Here is a 20,987-nt window from a genome sequence, read left to right on the forward strand (position 1 = left end):
AGTTAATTATCTCACCAGCTTTCTCACCTCATTGCTCTGTAACTGGCTTCAGTTATAGGCCGAACTCTTTCTTAAATTAGTGGCAGTAGGTTTGGCCACCCTCTCTAGGTGCAACAGGACTGGGATGTTGATGTTGGCAGGAGAGAGAATGTGGTCCTCTCAAAATGCATAAACAGCCTGTCTCTGTCAGGGGAGAACCACTCGTCAAGTTCCAGTTAAGCTGATCTATTGCTTGTGCCTATACACAAGAATCTAGTTAACTAATAGTTAACTAGATTAGATGTACGTAGAGCACTACTTTGGAGCTCGATAAAGAGTTAACAGAATTCTAGAGGGGTTGGACTGTGGGACTCCAGGTTAATTCCTCTCTTGACTCCACCCCTTCTGGCTTACAATCTTCTTTCTAAAACCAAGACTAAAACAACTCAGGCAACCGCATCAGCAGCCCATTTCCATTTCCTTTCTTTGCAGGTCAGCGTGGCTACCCCCAAGCAAAAGCCGAAAACACCGCTCTGTTTTGGTAAGCCTTAATTGTGGGGGAGCAATGTCTTTCACTGGACAGGGGCAGTGGACCCTTTTGGATCCTCTATTGAAGAACTGGTTTTGGGGAAGATTTTTCAAGGGTAAAAGGGTTGATTTGGAGCTAAAGAGATGCTTTTTGTCCCGTAGGCCTCTCCAAAGGGCAAATGTGGCTGAGTTTGGGGAGGTTAGCTTTAAGGGGTGCTAATATGTATAAGTGCCTCAAGCCTACAGTATGTATTTTCGCCTGATGCCCCCTCCCAGTGGTGGAATTCAAAAATTCAAAATCGTTTCTGTGGGCATGGCTTGTTGGGCATGGCGGGGGAAAGATACTGCAAAATCCCCATTCCCTTTCCACCTTCATTCTCCTGTGCAGGGCAACAAAAGAAGACTCAGCCAATCAGCTGGGATGCAGCGAATAGATCAGGGGTGGGGCCAGCCAGAGGTGGTATTTGCCGGTTCTCCGAACTATTCAAAATTTCCGCTACCGGTTCGCTAGAATAGGTCAGAACCGGCTGAATACCACCTCTGTCCCTATCCTCAATAAAATGAGCAGATCTGAAATGTTCAGCCCTGCTTACTCTGCTCTTGGAGAAGCTGCAGATGAGGTGCTTTATTGCTATGTGTAGGACATGGACCATGAGTTGTCCATCTGTAATGCAAGTCATTAAAGGGAGGATGAAGATTGGAGAGTACCTTTGTGGTAACCTTTGGAGCAGAACTTTGGCTTCGACAGGCAATGATGTGTTGCAAACCTCACAAGTATTTCCTAGGAGGAAGAATTGAATTCAAAACACCTTTTGCTCTTCAAATCCAGAGCATTGCATGGATCTTAACCAGTGGTGAAATTCAATTTTTTTTACTACTGGTTCTGTGGGCATGGATCGATGGGTGTGGCAGGGGAAAGATACTGCAAAATCTCCATTCCCACCCACTCCAAGGGAAGGAGATTGCAAAATCTCCATTCCCACCCCACGCTGGGGCAAGCCAGAGGTGGTATTTGCCGGTTCTTTGAACTACTCAAAATTTCCGCTACCGCTTCTCCAGAACCTGTCAGATCCCTCTGAATTTTACCTTGGTCTTAACATATAGGTGGAAAGTGGATAATTAAATTCACTTCTTACTTAGGAAGCAACATTGGGCGATGTTGGTGGTTTTTCAGCTGCACCAACTTAGGAATCAAATGGAGATTTGAGACCTCTTGGAGCAGAGAGTTCTTTGCAAGAAGGGAGGGAAAGGATAAAAAGGTCGTCTTCAGGTTGAGTTCAATTCTTGGCGGCCTGACGGAGACATTTTTACCGACTTGTTTTAAAGAGTAATGAGGAAGTGGGTCACCATCTTTTTTTTAAGATGATGACACATAGCACTGCAATCTAACTTGGTGCGTGGGATTTCCCTGTGGCTTCCATGTGGTAAACTGGTGGGCCCCTACCCTACTTTCATGAGGACCAGGCCAAGGTCAGTAAGTTGTTGCCTCCTAGCTGGTCTCAGAAGGGCAGGCTTATGGATATCATTTCGACCTTATGGTAGACCCATGGTATATCCTCTTCCAAAGGAGGACCACTGGTCCTCCTTTGAAGACCTACTCCTTGTGGCCTCACTTAGAGGTGGATTTCCACTAGCTTAGCCTAGTTTTGCACAGGAAGAAGAAATTAAAGCCTAAGAAATGTTTCATCAGAGCCTCAAGGCCTCCTGTTCTTCTACGTTAAAGGAGAAGTGACTGAGATGGATTAGACGGTAGGATTGAAGTAAACATCTTCAGACAGGAAGCCCTGGGGAATTAGGGAGGAAGTGACAGAACCACACGAGATGGAACTGGTTGGCTGCCTTTGTCCTTCCCAGACAATGTATTATTCTATTACTCTGATTTCTTTCTTTTTTCCACCTCTTTAAGCTTTGAAGAATATAGTTATTTATTTAGAAAAATTTACAGGTTGCCTATTTTACTTCAAGGTAATCCTGGGCATCTTACAATCATTAAAAAAAATCAAAACTATCTATCTATAAAAATAGCTGTGTGTGTGTGTCTGTTCGTATGAAATGCCTTGAGCAATTTCAAACTTGGTACACAGATGACTTACTCTCTGGAAACAAATACTGTGGGGGTAAGACATCCCTAATGCCCTTCGGGGGGTGGGTGGGTTATGTTCTGTTAAGCTACAGCCTGTTGTGCCTTAAAATGGCTTCTATTGTACTGCCGTAAAATGGCTTCTACTGTACAGCGCAGTGGAGTTGCCCTGGTAATGGCTTCACAGTACTCCACAATGGGGGTCCCTCTGATAAGGGGGAAAATCAAACATTATAAATTACATTTGATCTGGACATTCCCCCCCCCCTATAAATAAATAGCTGGGCAATGCCTGGTTATCAGCTACTATAAACTAAAAACATAAATAAGTGAATACAAAATTCAAAACACAACAGACCAATTAAAACATGGGGAGGATGGGGAACAGGTTGGTGGGAGGTGAGATCTTTTTCCAATTGATCAGCCACCTCCACTGTAATAACTCCCCCATTGGAGCCAGAAGCTAACTGGCAGAACCTATGATTTCATACCCACATGCATGGAAATAACAGCAAACCTGAGCTGGAGGGAGAGGCTGATCTAGAAGTCGGCCTGTTAGAGAAAATTGCCAAGTTTTCAGAAGCACACGCCAAACTTTGTTGAGATATAAATAGAACAGAATAGAATAACAGAGTTGGAAGGGACCTTGGAAGTCTTGTAGTCCAACCCCCTGCTCAGGCAGGAAACCCTACACCACTTTAGACAAATGGTTATCCAACCTCTTCTTAAAAACTTCCACTGTTGGAACATTCACAAGTTCTGGAGGCAAGTTGTTCCATTGATTACTGTATTTTTCGGACAACAAGACCCGCCGGTGTATAAGACGCACCAAGGTTTCAAAGAGGTGCCGTGTTTTTTGGAGTATAAGATGCACCTTTTTCCCATAAAAAAGAGAGTGAAAATCTGGGTGCATCTTATAAACTGAATACAGCATTTTTGGCCTCCTGAAACCCCACCCCCTTTGCAAAAATGGATGTGGATAGCCTTTAGGAGGCTTCCAGAGTGTTCCTGGGGGCTTGGGGGGGGGGAACAAGGAAAAAAATGGTCTGTTTTGGCTCATTTTTGCCTTCCCCTAGCCCTGCTGAAGCCTGCAGAATGCTTCTGGGGGTGGAGGAAGGCAAAAACATCTCCGTTTTTGCAAAAAAAAAAAAAAGGCCGGTTTTCGCCCATTTTTCACAAAAATGGGATTCAGGGGTGGGGCTTTAGAAGGCCAAAAATGGCTGTATTCAGTGTATAAGACGCACCAACATTTCCACACTCTTTTAGAGGGGGAAAAGGTGCATCTTATACTCTGAAAAATAAGGTAATTGTTCTAACTGCCAGGAAATTTCTCCTTAGTTCTAAGTTGCTTCTCTCCTTGATTAGTTTCCACCTTTGCTTCTTGTCCTGCCCTCAGGTGCTTTAGAGAATAGCTTGATTCCTTCTTCTATGTGGCAACCTCTGAGAAATCGGAACACTGCTATCATGTCTCCCCTAAAGAGTTGTTCCATCTCCACCTTCCAAAGAAAGGCTGAGTCATGTCCCCACTTATTCAGGAGCCGCAGATGAGACAGCTTGAAATGGTCAGTGGGAAGGCTGATAAGTGGTAGGACAGAACGTTTGAGGATAAACCTTATCCTCCCTTGCTTTCTCAAGGGAAGGGAAACGTGGCTTTGTTTTCAGGCCCTCTGGGATAAGCGCCCAGTTCTAATGGTATGAACCATATCTAAATGAGATTGCCACTTGGACAGAAATAATGCCCTTTCGAACGAAGACAGCTCCTTTGGAAAGTTGGCCCACCAATCAAAGGAAAAGTAGAGCTTGCTAAATAATAATAAACAGGGGTGTATTCAAGGCTATACTTTTCTCTTCAGAGACAGGGTAGGGTAGGGTAGAGTGGAATGGCATGGAATAGAATAGAATAGAATATTCTAGCCGAGGTGGTGCAGTGGTTAGGGTGCAGTACTGAAGGCCACTACAGCTGACTGTTATCTGCAGTTCAGCGGTTCTAATCTCACTGGCTCAAGGTTAACTCAGCCTTCCATCCTTCCAAGGGGGGTAAAATGAGGACCCAGATTGTGGGGGTGATATGCTGACTCTGTAAACCGCTTAGAGAGGGCTGAAAGCCCTATGAAGCGGTTTATAAGTCTAACTGCTATTGCTATTGCTAATATAGAAAATGGAATGGAATAGAATAGAATATAGAATAGAAAATAGAATAGAGAATAGAATAGAATAGAATAGAATATGGAATGGAATAGAATGGAATAGAATGGAATAGAATGGAATAGAATGGAATAGAATGGAATAGAATGGAATAGAATAGAAAATAGAATGGAATGGAATTGAATAGAATAGAATATAGAATAGAATATAATTCTTTATTGGCTAAGTGTGATTAGACGCACAAGGAATTTGTCTTCAGTGCATAAGCTCTCAGTGTACATAAAAGATAAGATACATTCGTCAAGAATCCTTAATGATAGTCAGAGGCTACAAATAAGCAATCGAATCATACTAGGAAAAAATCAATTTGAATTGTAAGGATACAAGCAACAAAGTTACAGCCATACAGTCATAAGTGGGAGGAGATGGGTGATAGGAAGGATGAGAAGACTAAGAGTAATAGTAATGCAGACTTAGATCACCCCGTTCTGTGGTTTTGGGTTCACCTAGCTCCCTTTCCTTAATTGGACAGTCATTCTGTAGCCCATCTCCTTGGTAGAAACAACTGTTTCTCAATTGATGTGCTGCCACCACCTGTTTTAAGTTGGAACCATCTTTCTCCTTAATTCTAGATGCAGGCCAAGCATGGAAAAAAAACCCTTCTGTCTTTCCCTGTACCTGCATGAAAACAAATAGTTTTATGCCAGGGCAGGTAGCTGAGCAATGAGTGGAATGAAGGGCATAAGAGCTGTCCCTAAATGAGAAGTCAAGAAGCATATAGGATATTTAATTTTATTAATGCGAAGGTTGGCACTCCCAGCATATATTTTGCAGGCCAAAGTTAATGGAAAAAGTCAACCCAGCGTGTTCAGGGAAAATATAAATCAAATACACCCAATTTAGCATGTTCTCAGGCATAAAATAATCACTCTCTCAGGCGTTTCCTGCAATCAAGAATCAGCGAAGATCCTTGTTCTTAGTTTGAGGCATATAATTGGGAACTGCATGTGCTTTCCAAAAGGCTTGGTTGCAGCCCTAAAGAAGAAGAAAAACACCTGAAGTTATTAAATTGTCTTTTTTGATATGGCAGGAGATACGTATTAAACGCAGAACTCATTTGTTGCTTTAAGTAGCTGGGCGCAATAGCTCTCTCCTCTGAAGAACTGTGCTGTTGAATCTCAGCATAGTGGTTAGAGGACAGTACTGCAGGCTACTTCTGCTGACTGCTAGCTGCCTGCAAGCTGGCAGTTCAAATCAGTTATAACCTCTACTTGGGATGACCATCTTCTTCCGCCAACCACTCATGTGCCTTCAGGACATGCGTGGAGCAGTCAGAGAGAATGGGAAGTCGTGGTGGCACAGTAGTTAGAATGAAGTTTTGCAGGCTAATCTCTGCTCACTGCCCGAAGTTCGATCCTGACCGGCTCAAGGTTGACTCAGCCTTCCATCTTTACTAGGTGGGTAAAATGAGGGCCTAGATTGTTGGCAGCTATAGCAGAGGTGGTATACAGCAGGTTCTGACCAGTTCTGGAGAACCGGTAGCGGAAATTTTGAGTAGTTCGGAGAACCGGTAAATACCACTTCTGACTGGCCCTGCCCCCATCTATTTTCTGCTTCCCAAGCCCCAGCTGATTGGGAGGGAATGGAGATTTTACAATATCCTTCTGCTGCCATGCCCACCAAGCCATGCCCACCAAGCCATGCCATGCTCACCAAGCCATGCCCACAGAACCAATAGTAAAAAAAATTGAATCCCACCACTGGGCAATAGGCTGACTCTAAACTGCTTAGAGAGGGCTGTAAAGCACTGTGAAGCAGTATACAAGTCTTAAGTGCTATTGCAAAAACAAATGCTATTGTGATAGATGATAGATAGATAGATAGATAGATAGATAGATAGATAGATAGATAGATAGATAGATAGATAGATAGATAGATAGATATAGATGAGTTGTGGTGGCGCAGTGGTTAGAGTGCAGTACTGCAGGCTATTTTTGCTGACTGCTGGCTGCCTGCAATTTGGCAGTTCGAATCTCACCAGGCTCAAGGTTGACTCAGCCTCCCATCCTTCCAAGGTGGATAACATGAGGATTGTTGGGGGCAAGAGGCTGATTCTATAAACCACTTAGACAGGGCTGTAAAGCCCTGTGATACGGTATATAAGTTCTAAATGTTATTGCTATCACAAAAAAGGGCCTTTGAACTCATCCCCTGGACTTCCTGAGGTGGTGGACCATGCAAGTGGAGCTTCTTGGAGAAATTGAAACTGGTTCATGGAGCAGGGAATGAGAAGTGGGGAACTGGAGGAGAACATGGCTCCTTCTAGAAGCTGGGAGGTGGCTACTGAGGACAATAATGCCCCCTCTTTGAAGTGATGCGCAGCTCTTGACCATGATCTTTACTTCTGCAGTTATCAACGCCTTGTCTCAGCGATATGTCTTGCAAGCCAATGACCAAAAAGATCTGCAAGACTGGGTGGAAGCGTTGAACACCGCCAGCAAGATTACGGTAGGTGGTCTTCTCTCTTGGCCTCAGCTGTCGCTTCCCACTAAAGATCCTCAGAGGAAGGGAGAGAGCAGATCATTTTATCTAGGTGAAGGTTGTATCGTACAGCTGGTCTCCTTGTGTATTTTTTTCAGGAATTGGAGCGGCTTTGTGCCAGGAATGAGGATGCGAGTGAAATTAGGAGTAACTTGGAGTGTAAATTGCAAAAGAGGACGAAGGATTAGATCAGTGATGGCTGAGTGCCGAAAAGCAGGTGTGCAGTCTGTTTGGGGCCACAAACCCGGAAGAGGAGCTGCCCAGGGGGCATGCATGTGCCTGAAAATGGTTTCCGGTGTGCACATGCGCACCTGCCAGTGAGTCTTCCAGTTATTGGCACACATGCATGTGTGACGATCATCCGGCCAGGGCACATGCTCACGCTGGAAAACGGAAGACCAGCTCTTCCAGTTTCTGGCACTGCCACATACACAAAGGCCAGTTGATGATCACACGTGCCAGAAACCCGGAAGAGGAATGGGTGATGCCACGTGGGCCAGATGACATGGCTCCGTGTGCCACGGAGGCACGCGTGTCGTGGGTTCGTCATCACGGGATTAGATAATTACCCCAATCAAGGCATCAAAGATAACTGTGACCCTAATTTGAAGTCCAGTCAGGGTTGAAGCTTCCATATGGAGAAATCACTACTTAGAATTGTCCATCTTCTCTTTTTCTACCTGTTTCATATTTTCTGTGGGGCCCTGGTTTTGGGGCCAGAATACCAACTGCCTTTAGGGTTAGATCCAGGGATAGGCTTCTTGGGGGGGAGGGGGTTTCGCATGGGTTCGGGTGATCCTCTAGCTAGGATTCTGTCCAGTTCGGTGAATCCCTAAATGCCTGCCCTGGCTGGCCACACCCACTCCACCCCTCCCAGGAGTCTCTACGTGGCCAGTTCATCATGCCAGATAAGTGTAGGTTCCATGCAGAGGCTCAGGGAGGGGGGAAAATGGGCCCACCAGAGGTTCCGGAAGTCTGGAAACGGGCCTGTTTGCCCTCCCGGAGGCTCAAAAGAAACCTACAGAAGCTGGGGAGGGTGAAGAACGCCCCCCTTTCCCCCCATGGTGCAGGAGGCTGACTAGGCCACGCCCACTATGTCCACGCCCACCCAGCAATGGGACAGTGAACCCGCTGCAATTTTTGAAGCCCACCCCTGGCTACATTGGCCCCTCGGCCTCTGCATATGTCAGTGGTGTCCAAACCTGGGAACTTTAAGACTTGTGGACTTCAGCTGGCTGGGGAATTCTGGGAGCTGAAGTCCACAAGTCTTAAAGTTCCCAAGTTTGGACACTCCTGGCATAGGTGATTCAACTCCCTTGGAGTTGTTGGGGGAGAAGTAGGGTTTAAAATTCCTCCACTGAAGCATGGAAGGAACTGGCTGAAATAATAGCATTTTCTTCCAGATGAGATCACCCCATCCAGCAACCACAATCACCACATCATTCTTTGTTTCATGGTACGGATACGTCCACTGGTCCACATGACTGTACCTGGTGCTTGGCTTTTGCCAACTCTCTGTTACCTACCTGGAAGGCCATCTTTTTCCCTGGCCTCTGTTCTGAGGAGCTCTGAGATTTCTTGGAAATGTTCTGGTGGTTGTCCTGCCTCTTTCCTAAGAGAGACTGTTGCGGGTTTTGTTTTGTGGTTTTTGCGACTGGTCTTCCCCATTGCTGTGTAAGTAAACTGGGAAGAAATATCTGGAGAGGACCCAAAGGATGCGAGAGTTGAAGGACCTCTCAAAGAAACTTTAACTGGGCAATCATCCTGTCTTGTTGGGCAGCACAGTAGCTTAGGGGTTAAGATGCTGGGCTTGTTAGCTGGAAAAACGGGCGGCCAGGTTTGAGACCTGTGATGGGGTGAGCTCCGGTCCTCACCCCAGCTTCTGCCAACCTAGCAGATCGAAAGCATGCAAATGTGAGTAAATAAATAGGTACCACTTTGGTGGGAAGGTAACAGCTGGCCACTTGACTGTGGAAGTCTTCAGAAAGCATTGGCTCAATGGCCTTGAAATGGGGATGAACATCACTCCCTATATTTAACAGATTAACAGAGTTGGAAGGGACCTTATTGGTCATCTAGTCCTACCCTCCCCCCCCCCAAGCAGGAGACCCTACACCATTTCTCACATTGCCAATGACAATGAAAAATCCAACATTCAATTTGGCAAAGAGTAGCCAAATATAGGGAGGAGTAAAATCTGCAAGGACTCCTTTACCTTTTAACCTGCCTTGTTAGACAGCTTGTATTAGGGTGTGTACGTGTGCAGGTGACTCTGTCTTCCATAGATTACATTCACTTGTTTCTTACCACTTCAGAGTAGAAAACTATAAAATGCATGCAGAGCAATCCCACTGTATTTTTTTTTCCTCTATTCTACAAAGAGTGCAGAGAAGAACAACAAGGTTGATTGGGGGACTGGAGGCTAAAACATACGATGAACGGTTGCAGGAACTGACTAAGGGAGACATGAGAGCAGTCTTCCAATATTTGAGGGGCTGCCACAGAGAGGAGGGAGTCTAGCTGTTCTCCAAAGCACCCGAAGGCCAGACAAGGAATAATGGATGGAAACTGAACAAGGAGAGATTCAATCTAGAAATAAGGGGGGGAAAATTGATAGTGAGAGCAATCAACCAATGGAACAGAAGTTGCCTTCTAAAATTGTGGGAGCTTCATCCCTGGAGGAGTTCAAGAAGAGACTGAACTGCCTTGTGTCAGAAATGGTATAGGGTCTCCTGCTTGGGCGGAGGGTTGGACTACATGACCTATAAGGTCCCTTCCAACTCTGGTAGTCCATAATCTCCTGTCCAGTATTTTTGCTGCATTGAAAATCTGTGTCACAGAATGGTAGCCAAGCCCAAACACAGGCAAGGCAGCCTGGAGGTGCCACCTCCCCTCAAAGTCTGGACTATCCGGACTAGCTTTTGTGCCTACTTTTATCACAACTCCACTCTGCACTTCCACCGAACCTGGGAAGGAACATCTTCCAAATACAGAAAAAGTCTTTGCAGCCTCAGTATACAGTCTGTCTGATTTTATCCCTACTGCTGAATAGAACAGAACAGAACAGAACAGAATAGAATAGAATAAGAGAGTTGGAGGGGACCTTGGAGGTCTTCTAGTCCAACCACCTGCTTAGGCAGGAAACCCTATACCACTTCAGACAAATGATTGTCCAACATCTTAAAAACTTCCAGTGTTGGGGCATTCACAACTTCTGGAGGCAAGTTGTTCCACTGATTAATTGTTCTCACTGTCAGCAAATGTCTCGTTAGTTCTAGGTTGCTTCTCTCCTTGATGTTGTAACCTACCTCAGCCGCTTGTGAAACGAGAAGTTAGACTGTTACAGGTTTACTTCCCATTTCTGCAGGTGGCTTCCCCTTGAATTAGCCAAGCTTGACTTTTCACAATGGCAACCAGAGTGATGAATCGGAGAGACGTTTGGCTAGTCAAGCCAAAACAGAACTGATACATAGCACATTATACAGCACAGGAAGTCATCGTGCTCACCCATACATTTCATGTGATGCTCCATTAACCATTTATGGAGGACACCGATGTGCGATGTCATCCTTAACTTGCCATTGGCCAACCACAAAGACAGCTGCTGCCCTTTTGTTGTTGTTGTTTTTGTTGTTGCATCAAAAATTGTGTTCTCCAACTTCAGCAATGCTTTGTTTTTTTGAAGGCAGGGTCTCCACCCAATTGGCTGTTGCAGCCACATTCCCCTCCATTCTGATAGATGCTCTTGATGGCCATTCCATATCAGGCCCCCTCTCTGCCTCTGACGCAGAGCCCTCATCAGAGCCTTCCCCAGACTCAGGGATTGGCCCATTTTCCTCCCCAACCTCCTCACTGTCTGAGTCTGCTCCGCTGGCGGGCCACAACAAAGCCAAAGTTACATTCTTTTCCACATCAAGCATGAAGTTCAGAAGTGGTTTCCAGGTGGAAACAAAAGTACTTATGTTTTTTTCTTTAATCAGAGTAGTCTGTAATCCTTGTTATTTATTTTGTACAATAGCAATCAAGACTATACTACTAGTCAGTTTTCCCATTTCAGCCAACTCCCTCAATTTCTGCAGCCATTCTTCCATGGTGGGTATCAAAGTGTCTTTCCATTTTTTCCAGTATTGCTGCTGTCAACATATGTAGTACATATGAGTGGTGCGCTAACCTCTAAGGCCAGACAGGGGTAGCCAGAGAGAAGGCAATGGGCTCAGGGGTTCCAATTGCCGCAGGTCACAGCACTGAGCGTTCCTTAACACTCAGCTTGTGATCTTCGCTGCTGCATTGGTTTGGTTGAGATGGAAGTATGAGATAGAATTGTAGGTTGATCTGGCAGGTTGACTCAGTTTTTGGCTCTGAATCACCTCCCATCATTGCTTTGGTACCAGATTTTCCATTGGCTTTGAACTTCTCTGGTGCATGGATGCTTCAGTGTGGTTTGAGGCTGCTCCATGCTGGATCAGGTGCAGAAGGAGGGTGTTAGCCTAGTTAAAAGCCAGTTTTACCAGCCCGGCCCTTTGCCACCCAGCATCAGACACTAAACTGTAGCTAAGAATTGAATAGAATAGAACAATAGAACAGAACAGAATAGAATTCTTTATTGGCCACATGTGATTGGCCACACAAGGAATTTGTCTTTGGTGTACATAAAGAGATTAAAATATATTCATCAAGAATCAAAAGATTCAACACTTAGTGATAGTCAAAGTTACTAATAAGCTATCAGACCATACTAGGAAACAAATAAAATAATATAAATTTTAAAGATACAAGCAACATGGTTATAGTCATAAGTGGGAAGAGATAGATACTAGTAGTAAGGAAGAGAAGAATAATAGTAATACAGTCTTAGTAAATTATTTGAAAGTGTTGTGGGAATTAGTTGTTAAACAGTGATGGCATTCAGAGAAAAACTGTCCTTGTGTCTAGTCGTTCTGGTGTGCAGTGCCCTATAGCGTCATTTTGTGGGTGGAAGTTGAAACAATTTATATCCATGATGTGAAGGGTCTATGGATATTTTCACAGCCCTCTTTTTGACTCATGCAGTATACAGATCCTCAGTGGAAGGCAGGTTGGTAGGAGGCTTATGAAAATGGTGGATTTCAGAAGAAAACCTTCTATACTACCACCACTTGCAATACTAGACAACACAGTACCAACAGTAGAGACCTTCAAGTTTCTAGGTTCTATCATATCTCAAGACTGAAAATGGACACCTAACATCAAAAACGTCATCAAAAAAGCACAACGAAGAATGTTCTGTCTGCGCCAACACAGAAAACTCCAACTGCCCAAGGAGCTGCTGATTCAGTTCTACAGAGGAATGATTGAGTCTGTCATCTGCACCTCCATAACTGTCTGGTTTGGCTCTTCAACCCAACAAGACAGACGCGGACTTCAATGGAAAAAGGCAAGCAAGAACTGTGCTCATAGAAAGAAGGGGATAGATGCCGGTTGCTGTTATTGACCTCCAGAAGGCCCTGCAAATGGCCATGAATGGTGCTTCCATCCCTGTAGCTCCTGGCAGTCTCTTGTCTTTGTGCTTTCCTGCAAGGGCAGAAAATTAGAAAGGAAAAACGCAAGCAAGAATCCAGGATCATAGCTCAGTCATTAAGGAAGGTTACATCAGTGGTCAAGTGTAAATCCAGGTAATCCTTGAAGTACGACATCAATTGAGCCCAACATTTCTGTTTGCTAAGTGAGTCATTTGTTAAGTGGATTTTGCCCCATTTGATGACCTTTCTGGCCACGCTTGTTAAGCGAATCACTGCAGTCGTTAAATTAGTAACACGGTTGTTAAGTGAATCTGGCTTTACCATTGACTTCACTTGTCTGACGGTCGTAAAAGGGGATCATGTGAGCCTGGGACATGGCAGCCGTCATAGATATGAGACGGTTGCCATGCATCTGAATGCTGATCACGTGACCATGGGGCTGCTGCAGTTATTGTAAGTGGGAAAAATGATCCTCAATCACTTTTTTTCCCAGTGCTCTTGTGACTTTGAATGGTCACTAAATGAACTGTTGTAAATCGAGGACGACGATATATGAAGTTGACTGCATTGTACCCTCCCCCCCAAAAAAGCTTGGATATTGGTTTTAGCAAAACAAAGTTTTCTGTACCTCAGGGAGAAAATTAATAATAATATGATAATAACAGGAAGCTTAACATCAAGTCACTGAAGATGGAATAAGATGTTCACTTTAGAAGATTAGGTAATTTATGAGTCTTGGGTCTGATGTTAGTCTTAAAGCAGGACTGGCTTATGATCTAACACTGAATTATGCAGTATTAAGTCTAGTGAAAGCTTTCTTCCTTGAATGGATCGTAGTCTAAAGGCTTTGGAATGTGCTAGCAAAACATCTCGGTGCGAGGAAGAAGTTGCAGCCTTCTGTTTAAACACCACTGGCAAGTTAAAATATTCTTTAAAAAGAAAGCTCAGATTTACACATTTGCTGTAATGCCCGACTCAAGAGGACACAGACAAACCACCAAGTGGCCTCAACAACCCTCTAAAAGGAGGCAAATGACCAGCTGTCTGCAAGGAGTATAAACCCTTCCATTCCTCACCCTCCTGTCAGAGCTGAAGAAGCTTCTTGGATGAGAAGCGAAACACCTTCAAAGAAAAAAAACCAAGAAAGTCCAGTTGCCTCCTGAAAAAGCACCTTTGAGAGAACCCTGACCTGGATGATGGAGAATCTCTACAGACTTTTAGCCGTACAATTTGGGGTGGACACCCTTGGAGTGGTGTGGGAGTAGGAATGGATTTCCAGAGGAAAAATTGCAGACTGCAGGAACCATTTGCACCACTCAGGTGACCCTGAGGCCACAGAGAAACCTCCAAGTGCTTCAAGGACCCTCTAAGAGGATGCAAATGACCAGCTGTCTGCAAGGAGTATAAATCCTTCCATTCCCCACCCTCCAGTCAGAGCTGAAGAAGCTTCTTGGATGAGAAGTGAAACGTCTTCAAAAGAAAAAACAAGAAAATCTGTGCGCACGAGTGGTGGGATTCAGCCAGTTCACACCTATGCAGGAGAACCGGTTGTTGGAAGAAATCTCATTTTGTTTTTTCCCACTTTACAGGGCTAATCCTGTAAGGAAGGCAGGAAGGAAACATTCTGGTGTTGTTTCTAGCCTAATCTTGATTGCCCCGCTTACAGAAACTGTCTCTCCGGTTAACCCTTATTACATTGTAACAGCTAAAGTGAAGCGCCCATCGACATGAGTGATGTTGAGTTGGCCACGCCCACCGAGTCACATGACCACTGAGTTCCGCCTACCCAGCTGGTCATTACGGCAGAGAACCAGTTGTTAAATTATTTGAATCCCACCACTGGTGTACACACACACACACACACACACACACACACACACACACACACACACACCATCTTTTTGCAACTCCATCATTGGGGGATATTGGCAGCAGTGTGGATTTGATTTAAATCAACTCAATTTAAATCATAATTTTTAGAGAGCAACTGTCTTCTCTGTCCCAAGGTAGCTTCTCCTCTGACCCGCTGTTGACTCACCGAGAGTCCCAATATTGCAGAATATACAGCCTCATGCTACATCGCTGAGCTCCATTTCATGCTGAATAAACTAAATTATTGAAGTATCGTAAATAGAAAACTAGATAGATTTTTTTTTACTCCAAAAGCATTTTATTAAAACAAATTTGATGAAAATAAAATTTAAAAAAATCTGATTTCAGTTTTAAAAATCCAGGTTTTTTTTTTTTTAAAAAAAACCATTGATTTTTTACCCACCCTGATTGGCAGGGACAGATGGGAGCTGTAGTCCAACAACAAATCAAGCAGATTGGAAAGAGCTGCTCTTATTTCTGCAGTACCTTCTTTTTTATTTCCTCGAGCGGAAGCCACATGAATTAATGGCATCAGAACCCAAAACAGCCTGATGGAACTTTGGAGGCATTTATTTATTTATTATGGCGCAAGCTGTTTGGGATGACACTTCTGTTATTTTCTTCTTCAGCCGAGGACGTTGATGGAGGCTTATTACACTCTGTTTATTTGTAATGGTGCAGCTAAATTTGACAAGGCAAATCGATGACAACATCGTGATTTTTTGCAATTATATAACAGCTTACGCTGAGGGAATAGGAAAAAAAGAGAAAAACCCAGATTCTCAAAGGAAGCAGAAGAGAAGGTGTGGAGAGATAATATTGACCTTGAAATGAAGATGACCCGTCAGATCAGGCCTTTGAGACTGGATTTGCCTTGTGTGAATTCAGAGCTCTTTCATAATTCCCTCCCATAGTTTGTTCCTATGTCAGTCTGATGATCAGAGAGCTTTTTTCTCCCTCCCATCTGCCAGTAAGGCAGAAGAGTTTCATAACCTGTATGATGCATGCTCAAAATTTCTTCATATCTGAAGAACTATAAATGGGCTTGAAGCAAGTAAAGTACCATTTTACAAAGCCTTAGTATGGCCAAACTGGAATATAACTGGAAGAGCCGAGGTGGCGCAGTGGTTAGGGTGCAGTACTGCAGGCCACTTCAGCTGACTGTTATCTGCAGTTCAGCGGTTCAAATCTCACCAGCTCAAGGTTGACTCAGCCTTCCATCCTTCCGAGGTGGGTGAAATGAGGACCCAGACTGTGGGGGCGATATGCTGACTCTCTGTAAACCGCTTAGAGAGGGCTGAAAGGCCTATGAAGCGGTATATAAGTCTAACTGCTATTGCTATTGCTAATATTGCATCCAGTTCTGGTCATCACGCTACAAAAAAGATGTGGAGACTCTAGAAAGAGTGCAGAGAAGAGCAACAAAGATGATTAGAGGTCTGGACACTAAAACATATGAAGAACGGTTGCAGGAATTGGGTAGGTTTAGTCTGATGAAAAGAAGGACTAAGGGAGACATGGCAGCAGTGTCCCAATATCTAAGGGGCTGCCACAAAGTAGAGGGGGTCAACCTATTTTCCAATAGCACCAAAAGGCAAGGTGAGAAACAATGGATGGAAAGTAACCAAGGAGAGAAGCAACCTAGAATTAAGGAGAAAATTCCTAATGGTTAGAGCAATCAACCAGAGGAACATTACATTCTGTTTATTTGTAGTGGTGCTTCAGAAGTTGTGAATGCTCTATCACTGGAGGCTTTCAAAAAGAGACAGGACAACCATTTGTCTGAAATGGTATAGAATCTCCTGCTCGAGCAGGGGGTTGGGCTAGAAGACCTCCAAGGTCCCTTCCAACTCTATTATTCTATGTTCAAGCAACAACTGAATTCTTAAAATGCTAAAGTATCACAAGAAATTCAAGCTGCGTGAAACAGTTGCAGAATCCAAGTAAAGGAATGAGAGTATAAAATAATTTCTTGCAATAATTCCCTTGCTTGGAAGGATTTGGGGCTTTAAAAAAAACCCGATAACTTTGGATACTGATATTATACCGATGGCTACTTTCTAACGGATAAAGTCGCTCGGATTCGGACAGATCTGGATTCCAATTGCACAGTACCAGCCAAGGTACCGGGGGAAGGTCTTGAGCGGAGCTTATGGAGCGAGTTTCAACCTGTCGCTCCTGAGGAGGTGGACAAGGCCATGGGAGCGGTGAGTGCCTCCACTTGTATACTGGACCCGTGCCCCTCTTGGCTGGTCTCGACCAGTAGGGAGGTGACACGCGGCTGGATCCAGACGATAGTTAACACCTCTCTCCGGGAGGGATCCTTTCCGCTCCTCTTAAAGGATGCGGTGGTGAGGCCCCTCCTGAAGAAACCGTCTCTGGACCCAGCCATTTTGAGTAACTATCGTCCAGTCTCCAACCTCCCCTTTGTAGGGAAGGTTGTTGAGAAAGTGGTGGCCTTTCAACTCCGGCGGTCCCTGGATGAAACCGATTATTTGGATTCCTTTCAGTCCGGATTCAGGCCTGGCTACAGCACGGAAACTGCTTTGGTCGCGCTGATTGATGATCTCTGGAGAGCCAGGGATAGGGGTCACTCCTCTATCCTAGTGCTCCTTGACCTCTCAGCGGCCTTCGATACCATCGACCATGGTATCCTTCTGCGACAGTTGCGGGAGGTGGGAGTGGGAGGCACTGTTCTGTGGTGGTTCTCCTCTTACCTCTCGGACAGGTCGCAGTCGGTGTTGGTTGGAGGGCAGAGGTCGTCCCCTAGGCCCCTCAACTATGGGGTGCCGCAGGGTTTGGTCCTGTCCCCCCTCCTATTTAACATCTACATGAAGCCGCTGGGTGAGATCATACGCCGGCACGGGATTAAATATCATCAATATGTGGACAATACACAGTTGTATCTGTCCACCCCGTGCCAACTCAGTGAAGCGGTAGAAATGATGTGCCAGTGCTTGGAGGCTGTTAGGGTCTGGATGGGAACGAACAAGTTGGCACTCAATCCCAACAAGACCGAGTGGCTATTGATGCTCCCTCCCTCCCAAAGATGGTCCAGCTATTCCATCGCTCAGCCTAGGGGGTGAAATTGTACGCCCCTCAGAGAGGGTTCGCAATTTGGGAGTCCTCCTGGATCCACAGCTGACTTTAGAACACCACCTGTCGGCTGTGACCAGGGGGGCCTTTGCCCAGGTTCGCCTGGTGCACCAATTGCGACCCTACCTGGACCGGGAGGCCCTTCGGATAGTCACTCACGCCCTCGTGACCTCAAGACTGGACTACTGTAATGCGCTCTACATGGGGCTGCCCTTGAAGAGTATTCGAAGACTTCAGCTTGTCCAGAATGCAGCCGCGCGAGCAATTGTGGGTGCACCTCGGTACACCCACGTTACACCTATCCTCCGCGAGCTGCACTGGCTGCCCATTGGTCTCCGGACATGCTTCAAGGTGCTAGTCGTTACTTTTAAAGCCCTACATGGCATCGGACCTGGGTACTTGAGAGACTGCCTCCTGCCAATTACCTCCCTAAGACCTATTCGATCCCACAGACTAGGCCTCCTCCGACTTCCATCTGCCGGCCAATGTCGGCTGGCAACTCCCCAGAGGAGGGCCTTCTCTGTGGCTGCTCCGGCCCTCTGGAACGATCTCCCCATTGAGATATGGACCCTTACCACCCTTCCGGCTTTCCGCAAAGCAACTAAGACCTGGCTGTTCCGGCAGGCCTGGGGCTGTTGAATTTTCCAGCCCCACTCGAGGTGTGATTGTTGCTGTATTTTAAATTGTTTGTCTTTTTTTTTATTTTGTACCCTTCCCTTTCAGATTGTTAGCCGCCCTGAGTCCTTCGGGAATAGGGCAGCATGCAAACTAAATAAACCATTAAACCTTTAATCCCACTGCAGAAATCCTTCTTGTCCCACCTTTGTAGATGAGCAAAATGATTAGATCTTGTTTCAAAGGCACATAATGCTATTTTGGCAGGAAAACAAATGTTACTTCTTGTCTGTATATGTGCCAGTATTTCAGCCAGTGAAAAGGAAGGCCATGGGAATCTGAATGGAGCATCGAACTGAATTTTCATGGTTCCTTCTATTTCAGAGCATTTACAATGACTCTGGCTTCTTTCAGACATCTCTAGCAATTGGAACAGCACCATTGCTGAGAAAACAAGACCATAGGAAAGATGGAGAAAGATGCTTGCAGATTCTGAATTGCCACTGATTAGTTTGGGGCATCTGATGTAAACTTGCAATAAACTAGGAGCCATGATAGAGTTCCAAACTGTTACGAATTTATTTCATGCTATCTATACACAAGAATTTGATCTACTCATAGTCAAGACAAATTGGTGCTAATTAAGAGTGAATAGAATTCATAGGGGGATGGATTTGTCTCTTGTGAATGTGTATTGACTCCAAACTGAAGATCGGTTGACCCCACCTTTGAACTCAGCTGGATCATCTCTTACTACAATAATTCATCCTATTTTCTCCATTAGGTACCAAAGCATGGAAGTTTGTCACTAGCTACAGACGCAGGAAGGCAACCATATAAGACTGAAATCATTGGCGGAGTCGTCGTACAGACACCAATCTCAATCAACCAGGTGAGAAGGGATCAGATGGAATGGAATTGAAAAAAGAATGGAATGGAATGGAATAGAATAGCAGAGTTGGAAGGCACCTTAGAGGTCTTCTAGTTCAATCCCCTGCTCAGGCAAGAAACCTTATACCATTGCAGTCAAATGACTGTCCAACATCTTCCAGTGTTCAACAATTTCTGGAGGCAAGTTGTTCCACTGATTAATTGTTCTCACTGTCAGGAAATTTCTCTTAGTTCTAAGTTGCTTCTCTCCTTGATTAGTTTCCACCCATTGCTTCTTTTTTCTGCCCTCGGGTGCTTTGGAGAATAGCTTGACTCCCTCTTCTTTGTGGCAACCCCTCAAATATTGGACACTGCTGTCATGTCTCCCCTAGTCCTTCCTTTCATTAAATAGACATATCCAGTTCCAGCAACCATTCTTTGTATGTTTTAGCCTCCAGTCCCCTAATCATCCTGGTTGCTCTTCTTTGACCTCTTTCTAGAGTCTCAGCATCTTTTTTACATTGTGGCAAGCAAAACTGGATGCATGATTCCAAGGGTGGCCTTACCAAGGCATTCCACAGCAACAGACCTGTTGCTGTGGGAGAACGAGGCAGAGAAGGCCTGGAGCTTCTGATAGAAACATGCAGAAGACCCTTGGAGGATTCCTCTGCCTCTCTTGTTCAACATTTTTTTCCTGCAGCTGGGCTGGAAAAATACCTTTTTGTGAGCCTCTAAGACACCTTTTCTAGTTGCAATATTTGGTAGGTAGAAAACCCTGGGAGAACCAGGGAAAGAGATTCTGAATGATCAGATCAAAGGGGAGTTAGCCACAGCTGAATAATGGGCAGAGAAAGAAACTTAGAAAGGATCTGCACTAACGTATCAGGTGGTAAAAAGAGAAGGTGGGAGATTTGTACTTTCAGACTTGTGAGATGTTGTCAGTTTCCCAGACAGGATAAATGACAAGATAATTCTATCTTATTGTAAGGCTACATTAACAGACAAAGTCTCTTCTTTTCTATCTTCCTGCCCATCTGATTCTGGCTTTCTCCCTTCCTTCCTTCCTTCCTTCCTTCCTTCCTTCCTTCCTTCCTTCCTTCCTTCCCTCCCTCCCTCCCTCCCTCCCTCCCCCTTCCTCCCTTCCTTTCTCCCTCTCCCTCTCCTTCCATCTTTCTGTCCATTCTATCCATCAAAAGTTGAAGTCACCAATCTATACCTGCGTCACTTTGTGTCATAAAACCTTTTAAAGAAGTTTTCCAAGCAAATCATCTTTATGGCAACTTCCCAACAAGCTGTCTCCATGGGGCATGCGTGAAAAAAAATCAAGATGGTGGATCTTGATGCAACAGAATTCCCCTACATATTTTCTACATATTTTCCCTCATTTTTTTCCCTCAACCTCTTTTTTCACCCCACTTGCCAGCCCAATTTTCTCCTCATCGGTCCTTCTTTTTTCCCCATCTCTGTTTTGGAAAGTTCAAATCCTGGCAGGCTGGCTGTGAGCATCTGCATTTGATGCTACATTTGCCTTGTCCTTTACAAGGGACAAGTGTTATCATCTTGGACTGTTAGATGGTGTCTAAGTGTGTGTGTGTCTGTTTGGCTCTTTCCACTGTCTAGAGCGTTAGGCCTAAGTTGGCTAAGACAGAAGGGGCTTTGTTATGGATCTTCCTAGGCCTGGGAGCCTGATGTCTTGACCGAGAGAGCCAGCTACGCAACGTGGGTCACACAGTGGCGCATTGTGTCTGTCTCTTGGTATCTGG

At 45.0% G+C, this 20,987-nt stretch overlaps 1 protein-coding gene across 4 annotated transcripts in view; it reads left to right on the forward strand.

Annotated features, from left to right (window-relative positions):
- Positions 1-20,987, forward strand: part of PLEKHA2 (pleckstrin homology domain containing A2) — a 106,910-nt gene that overhangs the window by 54,355 nt on the left and 31,568 nt on the right. For 3 of the 4 annotated variants that reach the window (XM_087706169.1, XM_087706168.1, XM_087706170.1), the window contains exons 4-6: positions 472-520; positions 7,143-7,240; positions 19,139-19,246. In XM_087706169.1, the coding sequence (XP_087562295.1) occupies positions 472-520; positions 7,143-7,240; positions 19,139-19,246 (255 nt within the window). The remainder of the gene's footprint in view (positions 1-471; positions 521-7,142; positions 7,241-19,138; positions 19,247-20,987) is intronic. The other variant, XM_087706171.1, reaches the window with a different exon arrangement.

This window comes from Thamnophis sirtalis, unplaced genomic scaffold, assembly GCF_051295495.1.
Source record: "Thamnophis sirtalis isolate CommonGarterSnake01/CBP01778 unplaced genomic scaffold, rThaSir2_p1.2 scaffold_2, whole genome shotgun sequence".
NCBI lineage: Eukaryota > Metazoa > Chordata > Lepidosauria > Squamata > Natricidae > Thamnophis > Thamnophis sirtalis.